The 17,547-nt window shown below is 62.0% G+C and overlaps 9 protein-coding genes across 9 annotated transcripts; 5 read left to right on the top strand and 4 right to left on the bottom strand.

The window, feature by feature from the left end:
* Positions 1-144: 144 nt before the first annotated feature.
* A1Q1_05143 (uncharacterized protein) lies at positions 145-1,017 on the top strand (the record flags this gene model as incomplete). Its single annotated transcript, XM_014321950.1, has 3 exons — positions 145-161; positions 227-877; positions 936-1,017. The coding sequence occupies 3 exons, from the start codon at positions 145-147 to the stop codon at positions 1,015-1,017; spliced, it is 750 nt and encodes a 249-aa protein (XP_014177425.1).
* A 575-nt stretch (positions 1,018-1,592) lies between these two features.
* On the bottom strand, positions 1,593-3,861 carry A1Q1_05142 (uncharacterized protein; the record flags this gene model as incomplete). The annotated part of the gene is made up of 3 exons (XM_014321949.1): positions 1,593-2,734; positions 2,854-3,094; positions 3,142-3,861. 3 exons carry the CDS (start codon positions 3,859-3,861, stop codon positions 1,593-1,595), a joined length of 2,103 nt encoding a protein of 700 aa, XP_014177424.1.
* Positions 3,862-4,130: 269 nt separating this feature from the next.
* Positions 4,131-6,085, bottom strand: A1Q1_05141 (L-lactate dehydrogenase (cytochrome); the record flags this gene model as incomplete). The annotated part of the gene is made up of 6 exons (XM_014321948.1): positions 4,131-4,636; positions 4,682-5,254; positions 5,297-5,366; positions 5,414-5,699; positions 5,738-5,862; positions 5,921-6,085. The coding sequence occupies 6 exons, from the start codon at positions 6,083-6,085 to the stop codon at positions 4,131-4,133; spliced, it is 1,725 nt and encodes a 574-aa protein (XP_014177423.1).
* A 911-nt stretch (positions 6,086-6,996) lies between these two features.
* On the top strand, positions 6,997-8,201 carry A1Q1_05140 (1-(5-phosphoribosyl)-5; the record flags this gene model as incomplete). Its single annotated transcript, XM_014321947.1, has 5 exons — positions 6,997-7,124; positions 7,325-7,514; positions 7,606-7,709; positions 7,828-7,922; positions 8,002-8,201. 5 exons carry the CDS (start codon positions 6,997-6,999, stop codon positions 8,199-8,201), a joined length of 717 nt encoding a protein of 238 aa, XP_014177422.1.
* Positions 8,202-9,535: 1,334 nt separating this feature from the next.
* A1Q1_05139 (dihydrolipoamide succinyltransferase) lies at positions 9,536-10,007 on the top strand (the record flags this gene model as incomplete). Its single annotated transcript, XM_014321946.1, has 2 exons — positions 9,536-9,604; positions 9,666-10,007. 2 exons carry the CDS (start codon positions 9,536-9,538, stop codon positions 10,005-10,007), a joined length of 411 nt encoding a protein of 136 aa, XP_014177421.1.
* Positions 10,008-10,068: 61 nt separating this feature from the next.
* On the top strand, positions 10,069-10,752 carry A1Q1_05138 (2-oxoglutarate metabolism-related protein; the record flags this gene model as incomplete). The annotated part of the gene is made up of 1 exon (XM_014321945.1): positions 10,069-10,752. One exon carries the CDS (start codon positions 10,069-10,071, stop codon positions 10,750-10,752), a length of 684 nt encoding a protein of 227 aa, XP_014177420.1.
* A 472-nt stretch (positions 10,753-11,224) lies between these two features.
* Positions 11,225-13,154, bottom strand: A1Q1_05137 (cytochrome b2, precursor; the record flags this gene model as incomplete). The annotated part of the gene is made up of 2 exons (XM_014321944.1): positions 11,225-12,804; positions 12,845-13,154. The coding sequence occupies 2 exons, from the start codon at positions 13,152-13,154 to the stop codon at positions 11,225-11,227; spliced, it is 1,890 nt and encodes a 629-aa protein (XP_014177419.1).
* Positions 13,155-13,469: 315 nt separating this feature from the next.
* Positions 13,470-15,214, top strand: A1Q1_05136 (L-mandelate dehydrogenase; the record flags this gene model as incomplete). Its single annotated transcript, XM_014321943.1, has 4 exons — positions 13,470-13,595; positions 13,665-14,651; positions 14,718-15,024; positions 15,072-15,214. 4 exons carry the CDS (start codon positions 13,470-13,472, stop codon positions 15,212-15,214), a joined length of 1,563 nt encoding a protein of 520 aa, XP_014177418.1.
* Positions 15,215-15,258: 44 nt separating this feature from the next.
* A1Q1_05135 (lipid particle protein) lies at positions 15,259-17,261 on the bottom strand (the record flags this gene model as incomplete). The annotated part of the gene is made up of 6 exons (XM_014321942.1): positions 15,259-16,098; positions 16,179-16,458; positions 16,564-16,618; positions 16,662-16,901; positions 16,965-17,007; positions 17,058-17,261. 6 exons carry the CDS (start codon positions 17,259-17,261, stop codon positions 15,259-15,261), a joined length of 1,662 nt encoding a protein of 553 aa, XP_014177417.1.
* Between the last annotated feature and the right edge of the window lie 286 nt (positions 17,262-17,547).

Here is a 17,547-nt window from a genome sequence, read left to right as displayed (position 1 = left end):
TGTAGCTGGTACTGGTGACGGGTGGCGATTTGGTCCCGCTCCGCCGATCACGATATCGATGACCTGATGCGTCCGGTGGAGGTCCAGCAACGTCAGAAGTTGATACGAGGGTCGCCGCTGGAACAACAACAACAACCAGACAGCATGTCCGTTGCGTCCTCGTGAGTCCCTAAGTTCTTCTACTCATTGGTTTTGCTGTGTGGCTAGGTTCTCGAGCTGACTCCAGACGCGCTCAATCGCTATCACCGCGAAAGCGACCCACCCGCGCCTCCAAGACGCACCTGACACAAGCGGGATGCTACGTCTCCGAGCAGTGTGTGTTGGAGGGCACAATCGTACTTGAGCGCGGATGCGTCCTGCACCCAAAGGCCGTCATCATCGTCGCCCCAACCTGTACCGTGACCTTCGGACCCGGCTGCGTCGTCGAGGAGAACGCCGTGCTGCACTTCCCCGGTCCCGGCAACGCTACGGTCGGACAGGGCAATGCGTTCCAGGTCGGCTGCGCCGTTGACTTGGTCCCCGACGTCGTGCCGCCGAGCTCACCACCCCTCCCCGCCGCCGACGGCACCGTCCCTCCTCCCACGAGCAGCGGCGTCGTGCCCAGCATAGGCGAGTGGAACACCTTCGCGCCTAGGAGCCGCGTGAAGAGCGTCCGCGTGGGAGACTGGTGCACCTTCGGCCCTGGGACTGCGCTGCGCCCCGACCATCCGCAGCTCGAAGTGGAGGACGCGGGGAGTAGGCGATGGAAGGCGGTCCCGAGCCAGAGTGTAGTGTACGGCGCGACGAGTAGGATACGGCACTGGGACGGGAGCGGGAAGGAGCATGAGCTGGGCGTCAGGCGCAGCGCGACCGAGTTCCTGCGCGAGATCATGCCGAAGTGAGTGGCCCGTGGACCATTAGCTTACAAGTGACCGCTACATTAGCTGACACCGCAGGCAGCAGAAGAGGGACACGCGCCCGCCACCGCCGGCGAGCACGCCGCAGGCACAGCAAGCCCCGCCACAAGCTCAGACATGAGTGAGTGTGCAGCTGTGAGTTCGTCCTCCAAGCTGACGGCGCAGAAGTAATGGTTTGTCCAAGCTGCATCTCATTCACCACTCAGCTGACAGCCAGATACGTTTTCATCCTCGTATCCTGTGCTTTCAATCTGGCCGCCAGCCCATTCTGAAGTATACGTCCAGGGCACGATCTTCGGTCGACATCCGACCATTAGGGGAGAGTGTACGTCCAGCTGATTTGTACGTGGAAGTCAAGCTGACACGTAGAATGATCGGTGTCAGAAGTTTGAGAAGCTCATTGCACCGGAGGAGAGGGCGGCGATAGGTATGTGCAGCTCTTCAATCGTTTGCCCGAGCTGACAACAGCCTCTCCGTAAGCGCAACAGCAGAGAGGACGTGCGTACCGGCTGAAGCATGAGTCCAGAGCTGGCATGCAGATGCGCAAGGTGTGTCCAGCTCGTCGGCCACGCGCTTGAAACTGACCTTCAGCCGTATATTTACCCAGCACCGCGCCCAGTCAGTTCATCATCCTGTGTCATAACTGACGTCCAGCCCGTTGTATAGAGTAATGGATGCATAGTTCTACAATGATGTCTAATGCCCAACAGCCCTCGCCACGCTGCCAATCTCGTCCCACATCCCCTCCCCATCCAGCTCTGCGTACTGCGTCACTAGCCCAGGGCTCGCGAGGTCCACGGCGCTCACAGTCCGGAGCGTGGGCTTGGGACCCGTTCCGTGGGGCCGCACGCTCTCAGCGACGTCCATGATCTCATCGGCCACGAGCGTGGCCGTCTCCTTTCCAACGGTGATAGTCGGTGGGGGCGTGAGGCCCTCCTCGGGGGCAATCTTGCCAAGTGGCGGCGGGGGGATCGTGTCGCTCTCAACTGCTGGTTCCTCAGCTTCGGTCACAGCGGGAGTGGCAGGAGCAGCGCCACGACGGAGGTTCGTCACGTCGTCCAGCGCCAGACCAGTGACATAGTCCGCGCTCTGGGCGGCACGGGAGAAGAACTCAGCCAGCGGAGCAGGGACAGCCGTCGACTCGGTCGAGCGACTGATGAAGCGCACATCGACCGGCTTCCAGGGCAGGGCGACGTCCGTCAACACTTCGTTCCTCTCCACGCGGGCGCTGAGGTCGAGCATCTTCTTCTCCTCCCTCGGCTTCTCCGCCTCCTTGCCGTCCTCCTTCGCTTCCTCCGCCGTGCTACCGGATGCGGAGAATGTAGGGCTCGCAGCACTCGCCGTAGAGCCCCCCTCGATCAGCCGATCGATGTCCCCCCGACTAGCACCCAGGATCTCATCGACGAGGTCGTCCTCCTCCTCGTCCTCGGAGAGGAAGCGGTCGAGCGCCTCCCGGCTCGCGTCGCCTGCGAACAGATCGCCGCCCTTCAGCTGCTGGTCGAGGAGTTCGGTCCAGTGCGGCTCGTGGCCTGGTTTCTTGGCCGCCTGGATCTCCCTCAGGGGATAGGTCGCCTCGACGACCAGTTTGCCCTGGGGCAGGGCGTAAGTCAGGCGACGCCGACGGCGAGTTCGTTCGGGGAGGGGGAAGCGGACCAGTGCGGGGGGAAGGGCAGGGGAGAAGACGGTTCCCTCCAGATCGGCGATGGGCGATCCCGGGGCGAGGGGGTGGGAGCCCTTGATCGGGGGCGTGAAGGGGTGGAGGAGGCGGAAGGGAGGAGGTGGTGGCCGAATCGGGCCAGTGTCGATCCGTTGTCGGGAACAAGGGAGGAGAGCACGTCCTTTGTTCCGAGGACAGGGAGCGTGGACACATCCTCGCCCTCGACCTCCTCGCCGCCTGAGAGGCGGAAGAGACTTCGTCCATCGACGCGCGCAGCCTCAGCCCATGGCAGCGGCGCACTGCTGGCGGGAACGTGTGGGAGGAGCGCGAACGCGCCGTCGTGGCTCAGCAGTGTCAGAGCCGGCGAGGATGCGGACAGCTGCAACGCCACACGCTCCAGCATCCCCCTCGCAGCCGCGACCTCGGACGACGAGCCGGTGATGCCGCCCTGGTCGATCCACGCGCCAGTCGCCTGCGACACGGTCCAGCGCACGCGGGGTGGCATGTCGAGTGAAGTCGGGAGGGGCTCGATGGTCAAGGTCTGCCGTCAGCTTTGCTCACTACTGTCAGAAGCTGGAGTAGACTCACATTGACGAAGTCGTGCAGGAACCGGTTCACGGTGTCGAGCACCGCCCTCGGTCCATCGGCGGTGAGGACGTATCCCCCGGCTTTGGCGGGCTGGACAGATACATGCGTGCCGGGCAGAGCCTCCAGCCACTCCATAAGCGGCAGAGAGCGCTGGAGGTGGAAAAGCGTCGCGGAGCTCATGGGGAACTCCTGGGCATAGCTCTGCTCCGGCGCCTTGGGTTTCGGCCACCCCCAGCTCTGGAGGATCATGGCCGTCACCTCTTTCTTCTTGCTGCTCTTGCTGACCGGGAGCTGCAGCTCCTGACACAGCGCCAGGAGTTGCGCACGCATGAACGCCCTGTCGACCCTGTTCGTGAGCGCGGCGTATTTGTCGGCATAGTCTGGTCGCTTGGTGGAGGGGACGTCCTCGGGTTGCAGGGCGAGCAGGTCGTCGACTGTCGGCTGGGCGTCGTCGTCCTTCCGCGCCGGCCGCGCCGGCGTCGGGTCAGGAGCAGATTGCGCAGCGAGCATACTCTTCATCGCTGCCGCCTTGGCGAGAGCCTTCCGTCGCCTGTTGCCCTCAGTGACGAACTTGGCTGTGCGGCGGGGAGCGGCGTCGTCGTTCAGGCTCGAGGCGGTGACGCATATCGGTCGTCGGAGTGTTGAGGGGCCGGCGACTGCCGGAGCAGCGAGGCGAGAAGTAGCCAAGCGCGGTCGTAGTCGCAGCGCGTGGCTGAGCATCGTCGTGTGGGTGGTGTGGTAGATGTTGTGGAGGGTGCCCGATCGAGATTCGAGGCCGACGACATCGGCCAGCTCGAAAATCCGGTCTCTGGCGCGGAGAATGGTCCAATCTCCGTCTTCCGACGGCCTATCTTATCTTGCTGCGTGCCCCGAGCGTACATGCATCGATGCGAAACAAATTTAGGCCCAAAAAAGTCCAATGCATATGCTTGAATTGATTCTCTACAAGAGTTTTTGTATGTGTGTGTGTGACTCCCTCCTAGATGCAGTTACCAGCGGACAGGCGGCTGCTCGGTGACCTCGACCATGGACGGCCTGAGGTCCGAGATCTTGTTGGCGCCGAGGAGACGGAGGGTGAGCTCGATCTCGGACTTGAAGATACCGACGGCGTGCTCGACTCCCTCCTCGCCGGCAACAGACTGGGCATAGAGGAATCCACGGCCGACACCGACACCGTTCGCGCCGAGGCAGAGAGCCTTAACGACCTCAGTACCGCGGGTGACACCGCCGTCGATGAAAATGTCGAACTTGCGCTCCTGTTTGCCCGGAGCGTCGGGGGGAGTCAGGCGGTCGGGATGCTCAAGAGCCTCCTTCGAGAGACCGGTGGGGGCACGGAACTCAGGACGGAGGAGCTGGGGGGCGTGCTTGCGGATCTCAAGGAGGACGTCAAGCGAGGGACGGGTGGTGTCGAGCTGGCGTCCACCGTGGTTCGAGATAACGATACCGTCGCAGCCGGCCTTGTAGGCCATAAGGGCGTCCTCGACTGTCTGAATACCTGGAAGTCAGCTAATGTTCGACGAAACTGAAGCTGATGACTTACCCTTTACCATGATAGGAATGTCAGTAATGCCGCGGAGCCACTTGATGTCGTCCCAGTTGAGGTCAGGGTCGACGCCGGCGAACATGGCCTGGGAGACACCCTTGGCGTCGTCCGACTTGATGGAGACACCGCCAGCGGGTCCCTCAAAGTCACCCTTAAGGCGGAGGTCACGCTCGCGCTTGCCACCGACGGGGGCGTCGGCAGTGAGCATAATGGCGTTGAACTTGCCCTTGTTGATCTTCTTGACGAGCTCCTCGGCCTGCGCACGGTCACGGTTGACGTAGAGCTGGTAGAAGAGCGGCTGACCCTCCTCACGCTCGGCGAGCATCTCGTCCATGCTGCACGAGGCGTTCGAGGAGATGCCCTGGATGATGCCGGTGGTGCCGGCGCCGCGGGTGAGGTTCAGCTCTCCGTCGGGGTGGCCGAGCTTGGCCATGGCGGCGGGGGCGATGTAGATGGGGAGAGACGAGGGGCAGCCCATGAGCTCGGTCGAGGCGTCGGCATCGCGAACCTTGCGGAGGACGCGGGGGCGGAAAAGGACCTTTTGGTAGACAGAGCCGTTGGCATTCTTGGCTGCAATGTCAGCAGCAGCTACTCAAGGAACGGGGAACTCACTGATCTCGTCGTCACCTGCGGAAGCGTAGTAGGCCCAGCAGACCTTGCTGACCATGTTCTCGGCGAGCCTCTCGAAGTCCTGTTTGTCAGCTCCATGGACGCTCTTGCGGAGCTCACCTTCATGTTGATAACGCCACCGAGGCCCTTCTCCTCCATCTCCTTGCGCGCCTTCTCGACACGCTCCATCTCCTCGAGCTCAGCCTTCGAGATCGGCAGGGCGATCTCGTGGAGCTCCTCGGGAGAACCGACGACGCGACCAACAACGCGCACTGAGTCCGGGAGGTGGCCGGGGAGGAGCTGGTCGGAAGGGTGTCGCGGCTTGAACAAAGGGGTCACGTCGTAGGAGCGGTTGTGCATGATGATGTCCGCACCACCGGGGTGGCCCTCCACGAACCCAGACATGCTGTATGTCAGCTCAAATCAAGGCGCAGGATAGCTTACTCATAGACGAGGCCGTCGATGACGACCCAAACCTCAGGGCCGGTCTTGCGCTTAACGATCTCGGACGGGTGAATAATCGGAAGCTGGTCGCGGGGCGTCTCGACCGACGAGTCGAGCTTGATCTCCTTGCTCGTGAGATAGAAGAGAGTCTGTTGTCAGCTAGTCCTCGGCAGATGAGCTTACCGGGAGGGCGAGGGCGGCGGCGCCGAACGCCCAGCGTCCATTGCGTCGCGAGTACTCGTTGCGACTCGGGCCAGCAGCCTGGGTTGCGACGCCGCGGAAGCTCTGGCGGAGCAGGGGGCGGGCGGTGTTGAGCGCCCTCGTAGCGGTTCTCGTCGAGGCCAGCATCTTGATCGTTCTCGCGGCGGGGGTGGGGAGGGGATGGACAGGAGACGAAAGACAAGGAGGGAAGACAAGAAAGTCGGGCTCGAGGCTGCGTATTATGTTCGACTTCCCGACATCGCGGGGGGTGAGGAAAGGGCCCCCACAAATCGCGGCATCCCACGGCCCAACCTGAAGCCGGCGGCAGGGCTCCCCGCCTGTCACGCCTGACCACTGGCTGACCGACGCGCCGCCTTTCCGATCCGGAATGCCCCACTATAGGTCGGAGAGACTCTTCCACTGCACCTCACCTCGGCCACGCGCGCTGATATGCTGATTCACAGACGACGTACGCTATGTTCCTCCGCATCCAAGATCCCAAAGACGTGCTTGCGACTCGCCCGTCGCCGGCTCCTTCCTCGGCGCCTTGCCGGAGAGTTCTGTTGAGTGCGAAGGAAGCGGGCAGCAAACTTCCCAATCTAAATCGTTGTGGGGCAGAAGGGGGCCAGCAATTAGCCTAGGTGCCCCGATCTGCACGTCAATGCTGCCTCCTGGGGCATCATCAACCTCCTCTGCTTGCCCCGCAAGGTTTTCCGCTCGCGCTAAGAGATGGTAGTCGCAGTGAAGGTCGAGGTAGACGACAAGGTAGAAAATACCGAGGATCTCGGCCGCTGGCGGCTCCCAGGGTCACTAGATAACGATACAACGACTGGATAGGACAGAGCCGGAATTATTAATGTTGGGTCACTTGAGCGATTAGGCTCTGATATAGCAGATCGACGCTGAGGAGTATACAAGTCTTGGCAAGCCACAATCTGCACCCGGACATATCGGTATCTCCGCCTTCCTTGCACCGGGTGGAGGTCAACCGATTCCAATGTTGACTCGGGCGTTCAGGCGAAGTGTCCGGCACTCGATACCCCTCTGCACTCACAAAGATGTCCCGAAGACACTCCCAGTTCCGCCCGTGCATTGACTTGCACTCTGGCGTTGTCAAGCAGATCGTCGGTGGAACGCTTGACCTCGACTCGGCCGCCGCGGGACCGAAGGAGAACTTTGTTGCCGAGTGAGTGTCTACCCTCATTGCCTTCCTCGCCTTCCCTCCATGGTGTCAGGGCGCTTTCCCACCTCTACACGATAGCAAATCCTTGATGATGCTGTCTCCATGATCATTCTGCCTATTTAATCTAGTCTCTTATTCTACCTCCGGGATTGCAGGGCATAGCCTGTCCTCGCTGTGCGCTGTGCTGCGGAAGCTGACAACAGGAACCCGCCGAAGTTCTACGCCGAGCTGTACCGCAGCAACGGCCTTGTTGGTGGACATGTGATCAAGCTCGGTCCTGGAAATGACGCCGCTGCTCGTGAGGCGCTCGCTGCCTGGCCGAATGGACTACAGGTCGGCGGTGGCATCAATGCGGGCAACGCCCAGGAGTGGCTCGACGCGGGCGCGGAGAAGGTGTGTATCGCGTGCTGGCGGCAGGCCCGGGGTTTGCCCCTCGCCGGCGAGCAATGGCTTCGTAGTGTGTGACAACTAAGCTGACACGCAGGTCATTGTGACGTCGGCGCTCTTCCCTGGCGGCAAGTTCGCCGAGGAGGTGCTTCGCGAGATGTCGCAGAAGGTCGGAAAGGAGCGTCTGGTCGTCGACATCAGGTAAGCTATCCTGGCGGATGTTGATGCTGATATGCAGCTGCCGGAAACGAGAGCAGGGATGGATCGTTGCTATGAACGGTTGGAAGACTCTGACGGACATGGAGGTGAATGCGGACAGCATCAAGCTCATCGAGCAGTACTGCTCCGAGCTGCTGATTCATGCGGCCGACGTCGAAGGCCTGTGCCAGGGCATTGACGAGGAGCTCGTCAAGGGTGAGTTTGGAAAACATAGAGAGACCAGATTGGGACCTGCAGCTCTGGCGAGTATGAACCAGTATGAGCTGACGTGCAGCTCTCGCTTCCTGGGTCTCGATTCCGTGCACCTATGCGGGCGGCGCGAAGGAACTCGGCGACCTCGCCCTTGTCGACCAGCTGTCGAACGGCAAGGTCGATCTCACGTTCGGCTCGGCGCTGGACATTTTCGGCGGAAAGGGAGTCAAGTTTGACGACCTCGTAGCGGAGGACAAGAAGGCCAAGGACGCCAGCCAGTAATTGTTGTTGCATTGCATTGGACATAGCATAATGCGCACGGATCCAGTCCGAGCGGAGAGTGGCAGATGGAGCGGCCCTTCTCAGCGCGTACTGCCAGCGCTGCTCTGCCGAGCTGCGGCAGTGCCCCGTGCGGGGATCTGTCAGCACGACGTGCGGGCAGTGTCTGCACCTGCACTGGCAATCGGCCGATGCATGTGACAGTGGGGTCCCCTGCGAACGCTAGCCGTCACAGCGTCGTCTTGTCACTATGGTTACGGTCACTCTGATATTATCAGTTGTGGCGCGGAGTGACTTTGCGCTGAAGTGCTTTCCCGTGGCCTTGAACGGCATACGGCGGAAATCAGACGCCCGTTGTGGGGGAGGGACGGAGGAAGCCGAGGTTTCCGGCGGCTATCAGCGGAAAAACCAAGCCCTGTGTCGTGGCTGGGTCAGCACGGATGTGATTTGAGCTTGCAGTTGTGACAGTGCTGAAGGAACAAGAGGCAGTAGCCAAGGTGATGCAGACAGTGAGCAGAGCGGATCAGCAAGTCATGGGCGAACTGCCACGCCTACAGAGCAAGGATGAGGTAGGCCACTGGGTGGTTGTGGATTGGGGAGAGTGTGATTTGATGGAGCCATGACGTAGGGCGATGAGCGGAATCCCGAGGAAAAATTGGAAGTCACCGTCGCATGAGAAGCCTGGCTGGGCCTGGCCTCCCCAACACTAGCACCACACGCGGAGGCTTGGCTCGATTCCCACTTTGCAAGTCCGATGCCAGTTTACTGCACCATCAACAGCTCTCTATGCATGCGCTGACGAACATGCATGAGAAGTGCGCATGCAGAAGACGATGCATGCACCTGCGCATGCACGGCGCGCTGGGGTCGGACGACGGAACCCGATGCAACAACAGTCGGCTTTGGTCGGCGGCCTTTTGGGGTACACGTGACGATCTGCTTCCGTGGCGTCTCACCCAGCATCCGTCTCCGCACGGGAAAACTCAGCTATGTCACCCCGTGTCAGCTGTCAGCAGGTTCAAGTTAGCATCTCTTGCTTCTCTCAACCCCCTCTCATCCTCCCCTCCCTCCCGACCACCACCATGCTCCGCACACCCCGCGTCCTTGCTGTCGCCGCCAAGGCCGCCCGCGTCGCCGCCCCCCGCGCGCTCCCCGCCGGCCGCATCGTCGCGTCGCGCGTCCCCGCCGCTCTGTAAGTTGAGAGAACAAGGACAGTGCGCGCCAGTTTGTGGGGCCGACGTAATGTGTTTTCGCCCGTCGCACTACCCAACCAACCGCGCCTTCCAGAAATCTTTGTTTGCAACGATGGCAGCTGACCTCCCAGCCCCCGCGCCGCCATGGTCGCCCGCCCCTTCCACTCGACGTCGTTCACCTCCGCCCCCGTCGTCGTCGAGGTCCCCCAGATGGTGCGTTTAGGTTTCATGACGACAGCCCAGGTGGAGATCGGAAGAGCACACGCCTCAACAGGCCGAGTCCATCACTGAGGGTACCCTGAAGCAGTTCAACAAGGAGGTCGGAGACTTTGTTAAGGCCGACGAGGAGATTGCCACCATTGAGACCGACAAGATCGACGTTTCTGTCAACGCTCCCCAGTCCGGAAAGATCCTGAAGTTCCTCGCCAACGAGGACGACACTGTCACCGTCGGCCAGGCCCTCGTCGAGCTTGAGCCCGGAGAGGCCCCCGAGGGTGCCGAGGAGTCGGCTGCCCCCGCCAAGGAGGAGAAGAAGGAGGAGGCCGCCCCCGCTAAGGAGGAGGAAGAAGGAGGAGAAGCCCGCCGCCCCCGCTCCCAAGAAGGAGTCCGCTCCTAAGAAGGAGGCTCCCAAGGAGGAGACGACTGGTGCCCCCAACCGCAAGGAGACCCGCGTCAAGATGTCGCGCATGCGCCAGACCATCGCTACCCGCCTTAAGGCTTCGCAGAACGCTGCCGCCTCCCTCACCACCTTCAACGAGATCGACATGTCGTCGCTCATGGACTTCCGCAAGCTCTACAAGGACGGAGTCATGAAGGCCGACGGCGTCAAGCTTGGCTTCATGTCCGCCTTCTCGAAGGCTGCCTGTCTCGCCCTCAAGGAGATCCCTGCCGCCAACGCCTCGATCGAGGACGACACGATCATCTACCGCGACTACGTCGACCTCTCGATTGCCGTTGCCACGCCGAAGGGTCTCGTTACGCCCGTTGTCCGCAACGCTGAGCAGTACGGCCTCGTCGGCATGGAGAAGGCCATCCACGACCTTGGTGTCAAGGCCCGTGACGGCAAGCTCACGATCGAGGACATGACCGGTGGCACCTTCACCATCTCGAACGGCGGTGTCTTCGGCTCGCTCTTCGGTACCCCCATCATCAACCTGCCCCAGGCCGCTGTCCTCGGCATGCACTCGATCAAGGAGAAGCCCGTTGTCGAGAACGGCCAGATTGTCATCCGCCCCATCATGGTCGTCGCGCTTACCTACGACCACCGCCTCCTCGACGGAAGAGAAGCCGTCACCTTCCTTGTCCGCATCAAGGAGTACATCGAGGACCCCCGCCGCATGCTCCTCCCCTCGCCTGTGTAAATGTATTGTAGGTTTAGGTGGTGGATGCATAATCGTGATAGATCTGCGTGCCAGTCGCCCGAAGGCGGTGAAGCGAGCCTCTCAGCCAAGCGAGAGAGCTGCAACGAAGCACGCACGCCTGTACACACTACTGACCGACGCAAAACAAGCATGGCAGTTAATCATCTTTGCCCCGTTCAATGTAGTCGCCGTCAACCCGTCGGCGTCTAGCAAATTTATGGTTGAGAGATTACGGGTCGCTGGTGCGGCTGGTGCGGCTGGTGCGGGGCGGTGAGGCGCAGAGTGCGAATGCGCCTCGTTTGTATCTCAGCCAATCCCCGACACTGATAAAGGTCAGGTTACCGCCGGTCCGGGCGTCGCCGCGGGCGTGGGCGGCGCGGGGTCGGGCGCCAAGCACAAGTGCATGCTTCAGGCGTGGCAGGTGGGTGCCATCAGATTACAACTTCATGCATGGCACCACAGACTACATGCTTCACTTCGTTTTCGGCGCCGACGTGGACTTCTCCTCATTCGGCCCATATGCAAGCTCGGTCGCAATCTTGCCCTCCAGCGCCTTGGTATTGACGAGATGCGGCCCCAGCTCGCTCAGCTTGTTCACGCCCAGGAGACGCATGGTCGTCTCGACCTCGTCCTTCAGTATATCCACGGCATGGTGCACGCCGTCCTGCCCGAAAGAGAGAGCGTAGAGGAAGGGCCGGCCCAGCCCGACTCCGCGCGCGCCGAGACAGAGCGCTTTCACAATGTCGGTGCCCCGCCGCACGCCGCCGTCAATGTACACCTCGCACTTGTCGAAAACGTCTGGACGGAGCTTGCGCAGCTCCAGCAGTGTATACAGGGCGGGCGGGGAGCCGTCCAGAGCCCTCCCGCCATGGTTGGAGAGATAGATCGCATCGACGCCAGCGTCGGCACACCGGATCGCGTCCTCGACGCTCTGCACGCCCTTCACGCCAATAGGCATGGGAGTCTGGGACCGGAGCCACCTGAGGTCGTCCCAGTTCAGCTTTGGGTCGATGTACTGCCCAGTCGTGCGGCCGACGCCGCCCCCGCGCTTGTCGGCCTGCACTACGCCGCCCGACGTGCCGCTCTCCAGCACCGCGGTGGTACGCACGCGCTCGTCCGCCTCGCGCTTGCCCGGGGCAGGACAGTCGACGGTCACAAAGACGGCCCGCACGCCAGGGTGCTCATTACACCGCTTCAGCAGCTTTTCAGAGTTGTCCCGGTTCTTGTCGACGTACAGCTGGAAGAACTGGACCTGGTCATCGGCGCTGCGGCCCTCGGGGATCTTGTCGAGCGGCGCGGAGCTGTTCGTGCTGATGAACTGCACCAGCCCCTCCTTTCCCGCCACAGTAGCTAGACCCGGCTCGCCCTCCGGTCCGGCGAGCTTGGACATGCCCGTCGGGGCTATGAAGAAGGGCACAGACGAGGGACTGCCGAGGAAAGAAGTGCTCGTGTCCACGTCCTTGACGTCGACGAGGACGCGGGGCCGGAACCAAATCTCGTTGAACGCCTGCCGGTTTGCCGCCAGGGAGGACATGTCCGTAGCCCCGGCGCTGATGTACGCCCAGCCCTTGGGCGACATGCGCTGCTCGGCCGCGGCGTCAAGGTCAGGGAGGCCGATGATTTCGTCGAGCGTGATCTCGTGGTCGGCTACGGGCGCGCTGCCTGCAGTAGCACTAGAACCGGCAGAGACAGAGGAGCCCGAGTGCGACGGCGTCGGCAGAGTGCTCGGGTCAATGTCCCCGATATACGCCCCTGGCTGTTGCGAGAGCAGGCGTTCCTCGACGATCCCAGGCGAGTGGATCGCGTTGAACAACGCACTGGCATCCTTGCCCGCCCACGTCTGCAGGATCGCCGTGCCGCCCGGATGCTGCCCGGCATAGTTGCTCAGATCGAGCACGCGGCCGTTGATCACGATCCAGAGGTCGCCGGGCTGGTTGTGCTTCGCGACTTCGGAGAGCGGGATGAGCTTCTTCCCGCCCTTGCTCGAGTTTGGGTGCAGAGGCGGCGTGGGACGAGACGGCGGCTGAGAAGCGACGTAGATCCCTCCGCCGACTAGGAGCTGCCGTCAGCGCAGATGAGAGAGGAGACATACGGCTGCAGCGGAGAAGAGGAGCGCGGCGCGCTTGCCCTTGTCCTGCGTTTTGGACGATGACGAGGGGCCGGCGCCGGTGCCGGAGCTCGGCGGGGTGGGTTGGGAGGAGAGCTGTCGCCGAGCGGGGCGGACCTGCCGCACGGCGGGGCGGAGTAGTCGTGTCGGCGCGGCTCTGAACATGGTGTTGGATGGTGAGGAGCGGTCGACCGAACACCCGAGGTAAGACGTAATATCTCAAGAGTGCAGTGGGGGCGACTCGGTCCATCGGCACAGCGCTATGCCGAACCGGGCCAACCGCTGGATACCGCATCGTGCCGGCATGGTCTGTGGTGGGCCGAGATGTCGGGCCGTAATACACAATCGCTCACTCGCCCACCTGCACCCGTGTTGTGCCGCTCTGCACGGCCCGCTGGCCAAAACGGCCCAGTTGGATCTGGCTCATGCATGGTCTTCTTTGGCTGAGAACTGCAGGGCTCGGCGTCTTGGGTGGGCACGGATTTGGCCGTGACACTTGCGGCGCCGGGTGTCCGGGCCGGGTACCGGGTACAAACTCACTTCAACCAAGCCACTCGCGGTCCGCAACTTTGTCACACTACACCGTACAGCTCACAGCTTGCAGCTGCTCATGTTCAGGCCATCATTACGAAGGGCACTTCGGAGCGCTCAACCAGCGCTGCGGCGCACGGCCTCGACTGCCCCTCGCGCTCGCTCCATCCCGTGGGCGGGTATCGCCCTCGGCGCGGGCGGCATCGTGAGTCCCCCTAGCTTTCTTGACTAACCCCAGGCATCAGTCGCATACATCGTGACCCCCCGATTGCAGCTTGACTCGGCCCAAAACACGCCCAAAGGCATATCTTACGACGAAGTACAGAGGCACAAGTCCAAGGACTCGTGCTGGGTCATTCTGAACGGGGAAGTGTACGACGTGACGACCTTCCTGCCCAACCATCCCGGCGGGACCTCCTCCATCCTAGCAGTGGCCGGCACGGATGCGTCACGGATCTTCGCGCCAATCCACCATCCGGGTGTGCTCAAGACTCTGCCGCCTGAGTGCCACCTGGGTCCCGTGGACCTCTCGACCGTGCCCGCATCGACGCTGAGTCCCGAAGAAGAGGCAGACGAGAAACGTATCGCGGCACAGAGGGCGCTGCTCCCCCCGGCGGAGAGTTTCCTCCTGCTGTCCGACTTTGAGGAGTGGGCCCACAAAGTATTGCCAAGGGCGGCATGGGCATACTATGCCAGTGCGGCCGACTCCGAATCAGCATACACCGAGAACATTGCCAGCTGGTCGCGCTACTTCTTCCGTCCCCGCGTGCTCCGCAAGATCGACGAGGGAGACTTGAAGACGACAGTGTGCGGGACCGAGATGGACATGCCCGTTTTCATCTGTCCGGCCGCCATGGCGCGGTTGGGACACCCGCTGGGCGAACTGAACCTCACCCGCGCAGCGGCGAGTCACGGCATCGTGCAAGCGATCAGCATCAATGCGTCTTGTCCCCTCGACGAGATCCTGGAAGCGAGGGAGGAGGGCCAGAAAGTTTGGTTCCAGATCTACCTGAACAAGGATCGGGAGAGGAGTGTGGAACTCCTGAAAAAGGTGGAGCAGGAAGGTGTGGCTGCTGTCATTTTCACGGTCGACGTGGCGTGGCAGAGTAAGCGCACCCTGGACCGCAGGGCCAAGACGGCCCTCGAGCCCCCGCCCTCCAACGTGGGCAGCGCGAAGGGCGAGCAGGGGGCTGGTGTTGCCGCCGCGATCTCTGGATATCAGGACACGCATCTGGTCTGGGACGACATTGACTTTATCCGGGTGAGCCTCTGCCCGAGAAACAAGTGCTGACGACAGAAACACACCTCCCTGCCCATCATCGTCAAGGGCCTCCAGTCCGTCCCCGACCTCATCCTCGCCAGCGAGCATCCCGCCGTCTCCGGGGTGATCATCTCGAACCATGGCGGCCGCAGCGCCGACTACGCCCCTGCGCCGATTGACGTGCTGACCGAATTGAGGTGGTACGCCCCCGAGACGTTTGACAAGGTCGACGTCATGATCGACGGTGGTGTCCGATCCGGGGCCGACGTCGTCAAGGCGCTCGCGCTTGGTGCCAAGGCTGTTGGGTTAGGACGGCCGTTCCTGTATGCTAATGGGACGCATGGGCAGGCTGGCGCTGAGCGCGTCTGTGAAAGTAAGTATGACTGGGGAAGCAAAAGCGGATTCGCAACTAATGATCAGTTCTCGAGGAGGAGATCACGAACACGATGCGGAATTGTGGCGCGGCGACTATTGACCAGCTCACCCCGAGTCTCGTCGGACCCTATGGGCCTTGGGTCGGTGGGAACAAGCCCAAGTGGTATCACCCTTGCGACACAAAGTAGAACAATGCAATGCATGATATGGAGCTCGTATGCTCCTTTTATGTCTAGGCTATCGAGTGACTCCGCTCACTGTCGCTCGGTGATGGCCGCATTTCGGACACACTGATCTCGATAGCTGTCGGTTCCCTGCTCCCTCGCCTGCTCTCTGTAGGTGTGTCGACGTCCATGGCCTCACTCGCTTCTCTTGAGAACTCAGAAGCTAGTGTGCTGAAGTCGGGTTCGGGTCGCCCCGCGGCAGCTTGCACTGCCGAGACGCACTTCTGTGCCCACTCTGAGATCACGAAGCGGCCGATGCCCTGCCATGACCATCGGGGTATGCGGGCGTTGCGCGCGACGATGACAGCATGCGCGTTGAAGACGCCTGGGAACCACGCGACGACTCTCTCGAGCTGAGGCAAAGCGGACAGGGCCGTGACCATAGCCTCCTGCTGACTCGTCAGGATTGGCTGGGACGGTGGAACGAGCGCTGGTCCCGCAGGCTGACCGGCGTCGACATCCCCCGTCTCCGCCAGAATCGGTCCGCCTTCGCCTCCGTCCGCGTCGCCCGTCTCCTCCGCGTCCTCGCACACCTCGCATGGGTCTGCCGTGCCCTCTCTGGTATCCCGGTCGTCAGTCTCGCCCGCGCTCATCTTGTACAGCTCCTTCATCACCGAGCCGCGGATCGTGCTACCACCCAACGAGGGAGAGCCCGGACGCGTGATCGCTGGCGTGTCCCCGGAGACGTCATAGTCGCTCGACTCGAGGCCGAATATGCGGTGGTGATGGTCATGGTGCACAGCCAAGGCGCGGATCCGGCGCGACGAGTGATAGGAATGAACGGCCATGGCGGCTGCGGCGAACGTGAGGGCCACGGGGATGAGGATGGGGATGAGAGGGAAGAGGATCTGTCGTTAGCAGGAGCGGAGAGGTCGTAGGGGAGAGCCCGCCAACCTTCAAGACTGGTTCGGACGTTCCCTGCACTCACATATCGGACTGGTCGGTACGGCAGGTAGAACACTGGCGGGAGCCATGGTCGCGTCGGCGCCGCTGGAACGAGCGTCTCGCCGACGATCGCGTCCACTTCGTCCTCCTCTTGCGGCGAAAAGACATTCCGGACAATGTGGTCATGTACGACTAGTCCCAGTCGACCAGCTTCATAGTCCACGAACGGGTCGTGTCGCTCCGCCGCCGCGGTGCAATACGGGACCGTCAAGTCGCCGACACCGTTCGCGATGAAGAGGACACGGCTAAACTGCGCCAGTGCCCTGTAGTATATGCGTGCTGCGGTCAGCCATAAACTGGTGAATGATATCATCGGGAATGTGATGTGCATGACACTTGACACATGACACAGGTGACGACGCACACACGACAGGACGTCGACACAGCCACGGCACACGGCTGCGGTGATCGGCGCGCCGCTTGCTGCGGGGGCGCACGGTCATGATCAGCGATGGACTGCACTCACAGGGATCAGCCAACACGACGAGGAAGGGGTCGCCGTGGTCCGAGTCGAGGCAGAAGAGTTGTTGCCCCGTGCGCGAGAACATGTGCTGCCCCACTGCGTGCATCCATGCACTCCGCCATGACCCGTATCGGAGCACGCCGAGGTGCGGTGTCGCGATCGTCGAGAAGTAGGCCGGGCGGTGGCGAGCGAAGAATCCCGGGCGGGCGTAGAGCTGTCCGATGAGTGTGCGGGCAATGAGACCTCCAAGAGAATAGCCAGTCTGGCTTTAGCTGTTGCGCGGACCCGTCAGCTCGAAGCACTCACCACACTCAAGTAGACGACCCGCTTCCCGTCGCTTTCGATCCGGCTGATTTCCGCGTCGAGCTGCGATCAGTGTCGAAGGAAGGCGTGACTTACCTCCTGTGCTACGCCATGGGCAATGACGTCGACGCCGTCCCATGTTTTTGGACCAGAGTAGGAGGTAGCGTTCAGGACAACGAGCTCGAGATGGGATCCGGCCGAGTTGTGAGCCCTCTCGACCTCTTCCTCGAGGCACCAGAGGTTGGACGGGGAGCCATAGAGGCCATGGAGGAGGAGACAGAGATGGACGTCTGTCGCCATTGTCGAGGTGACAATAGCGAGGAAGACCAATTGTGCTTGGAGGAAGGCAGTGTCAAATGTCGCAGCAGTCGCGTCCGAGGTCGCTGACGACGAGTGAGTGCGTGAGTCGTGACTAGCCCTGGTGAGCCGGTGGAGGCCGATTAGCACGCGGTGGCAAAAGTTAGCTCTGAACGGTAATTGCGTCATTAAGCGTGTCAGGCGCTGAGGGGAATAACGCGCTGTACGGTGGTGGGTGGCAGTGATTCGCTGCGGGCCCTGCGGTTGCTCCTCCCTGAGATCTTTGGGT

This window comes from Trichosporon asahii (assembly GCF_000293215.1).
Source record: "Trichosporon asahii var. asahii CBS 2479 unplaced genomic scaffold scaffold00071, whole genome shotgun sequence".
NCBI classification, from domain to species: domain Eukaryota; kingdom Fungi; phylum Basidiomycota; class Tremellomycetes; order Trichosporonales; family Trichosporonaceae; genus Trichosporon; species Trichosporon asahii.
The sequence above is the reverse complement of the archived record's forward strand: the minus strand, read 5'-3'. Positions and strand labels throughout refer to the sequence as shown.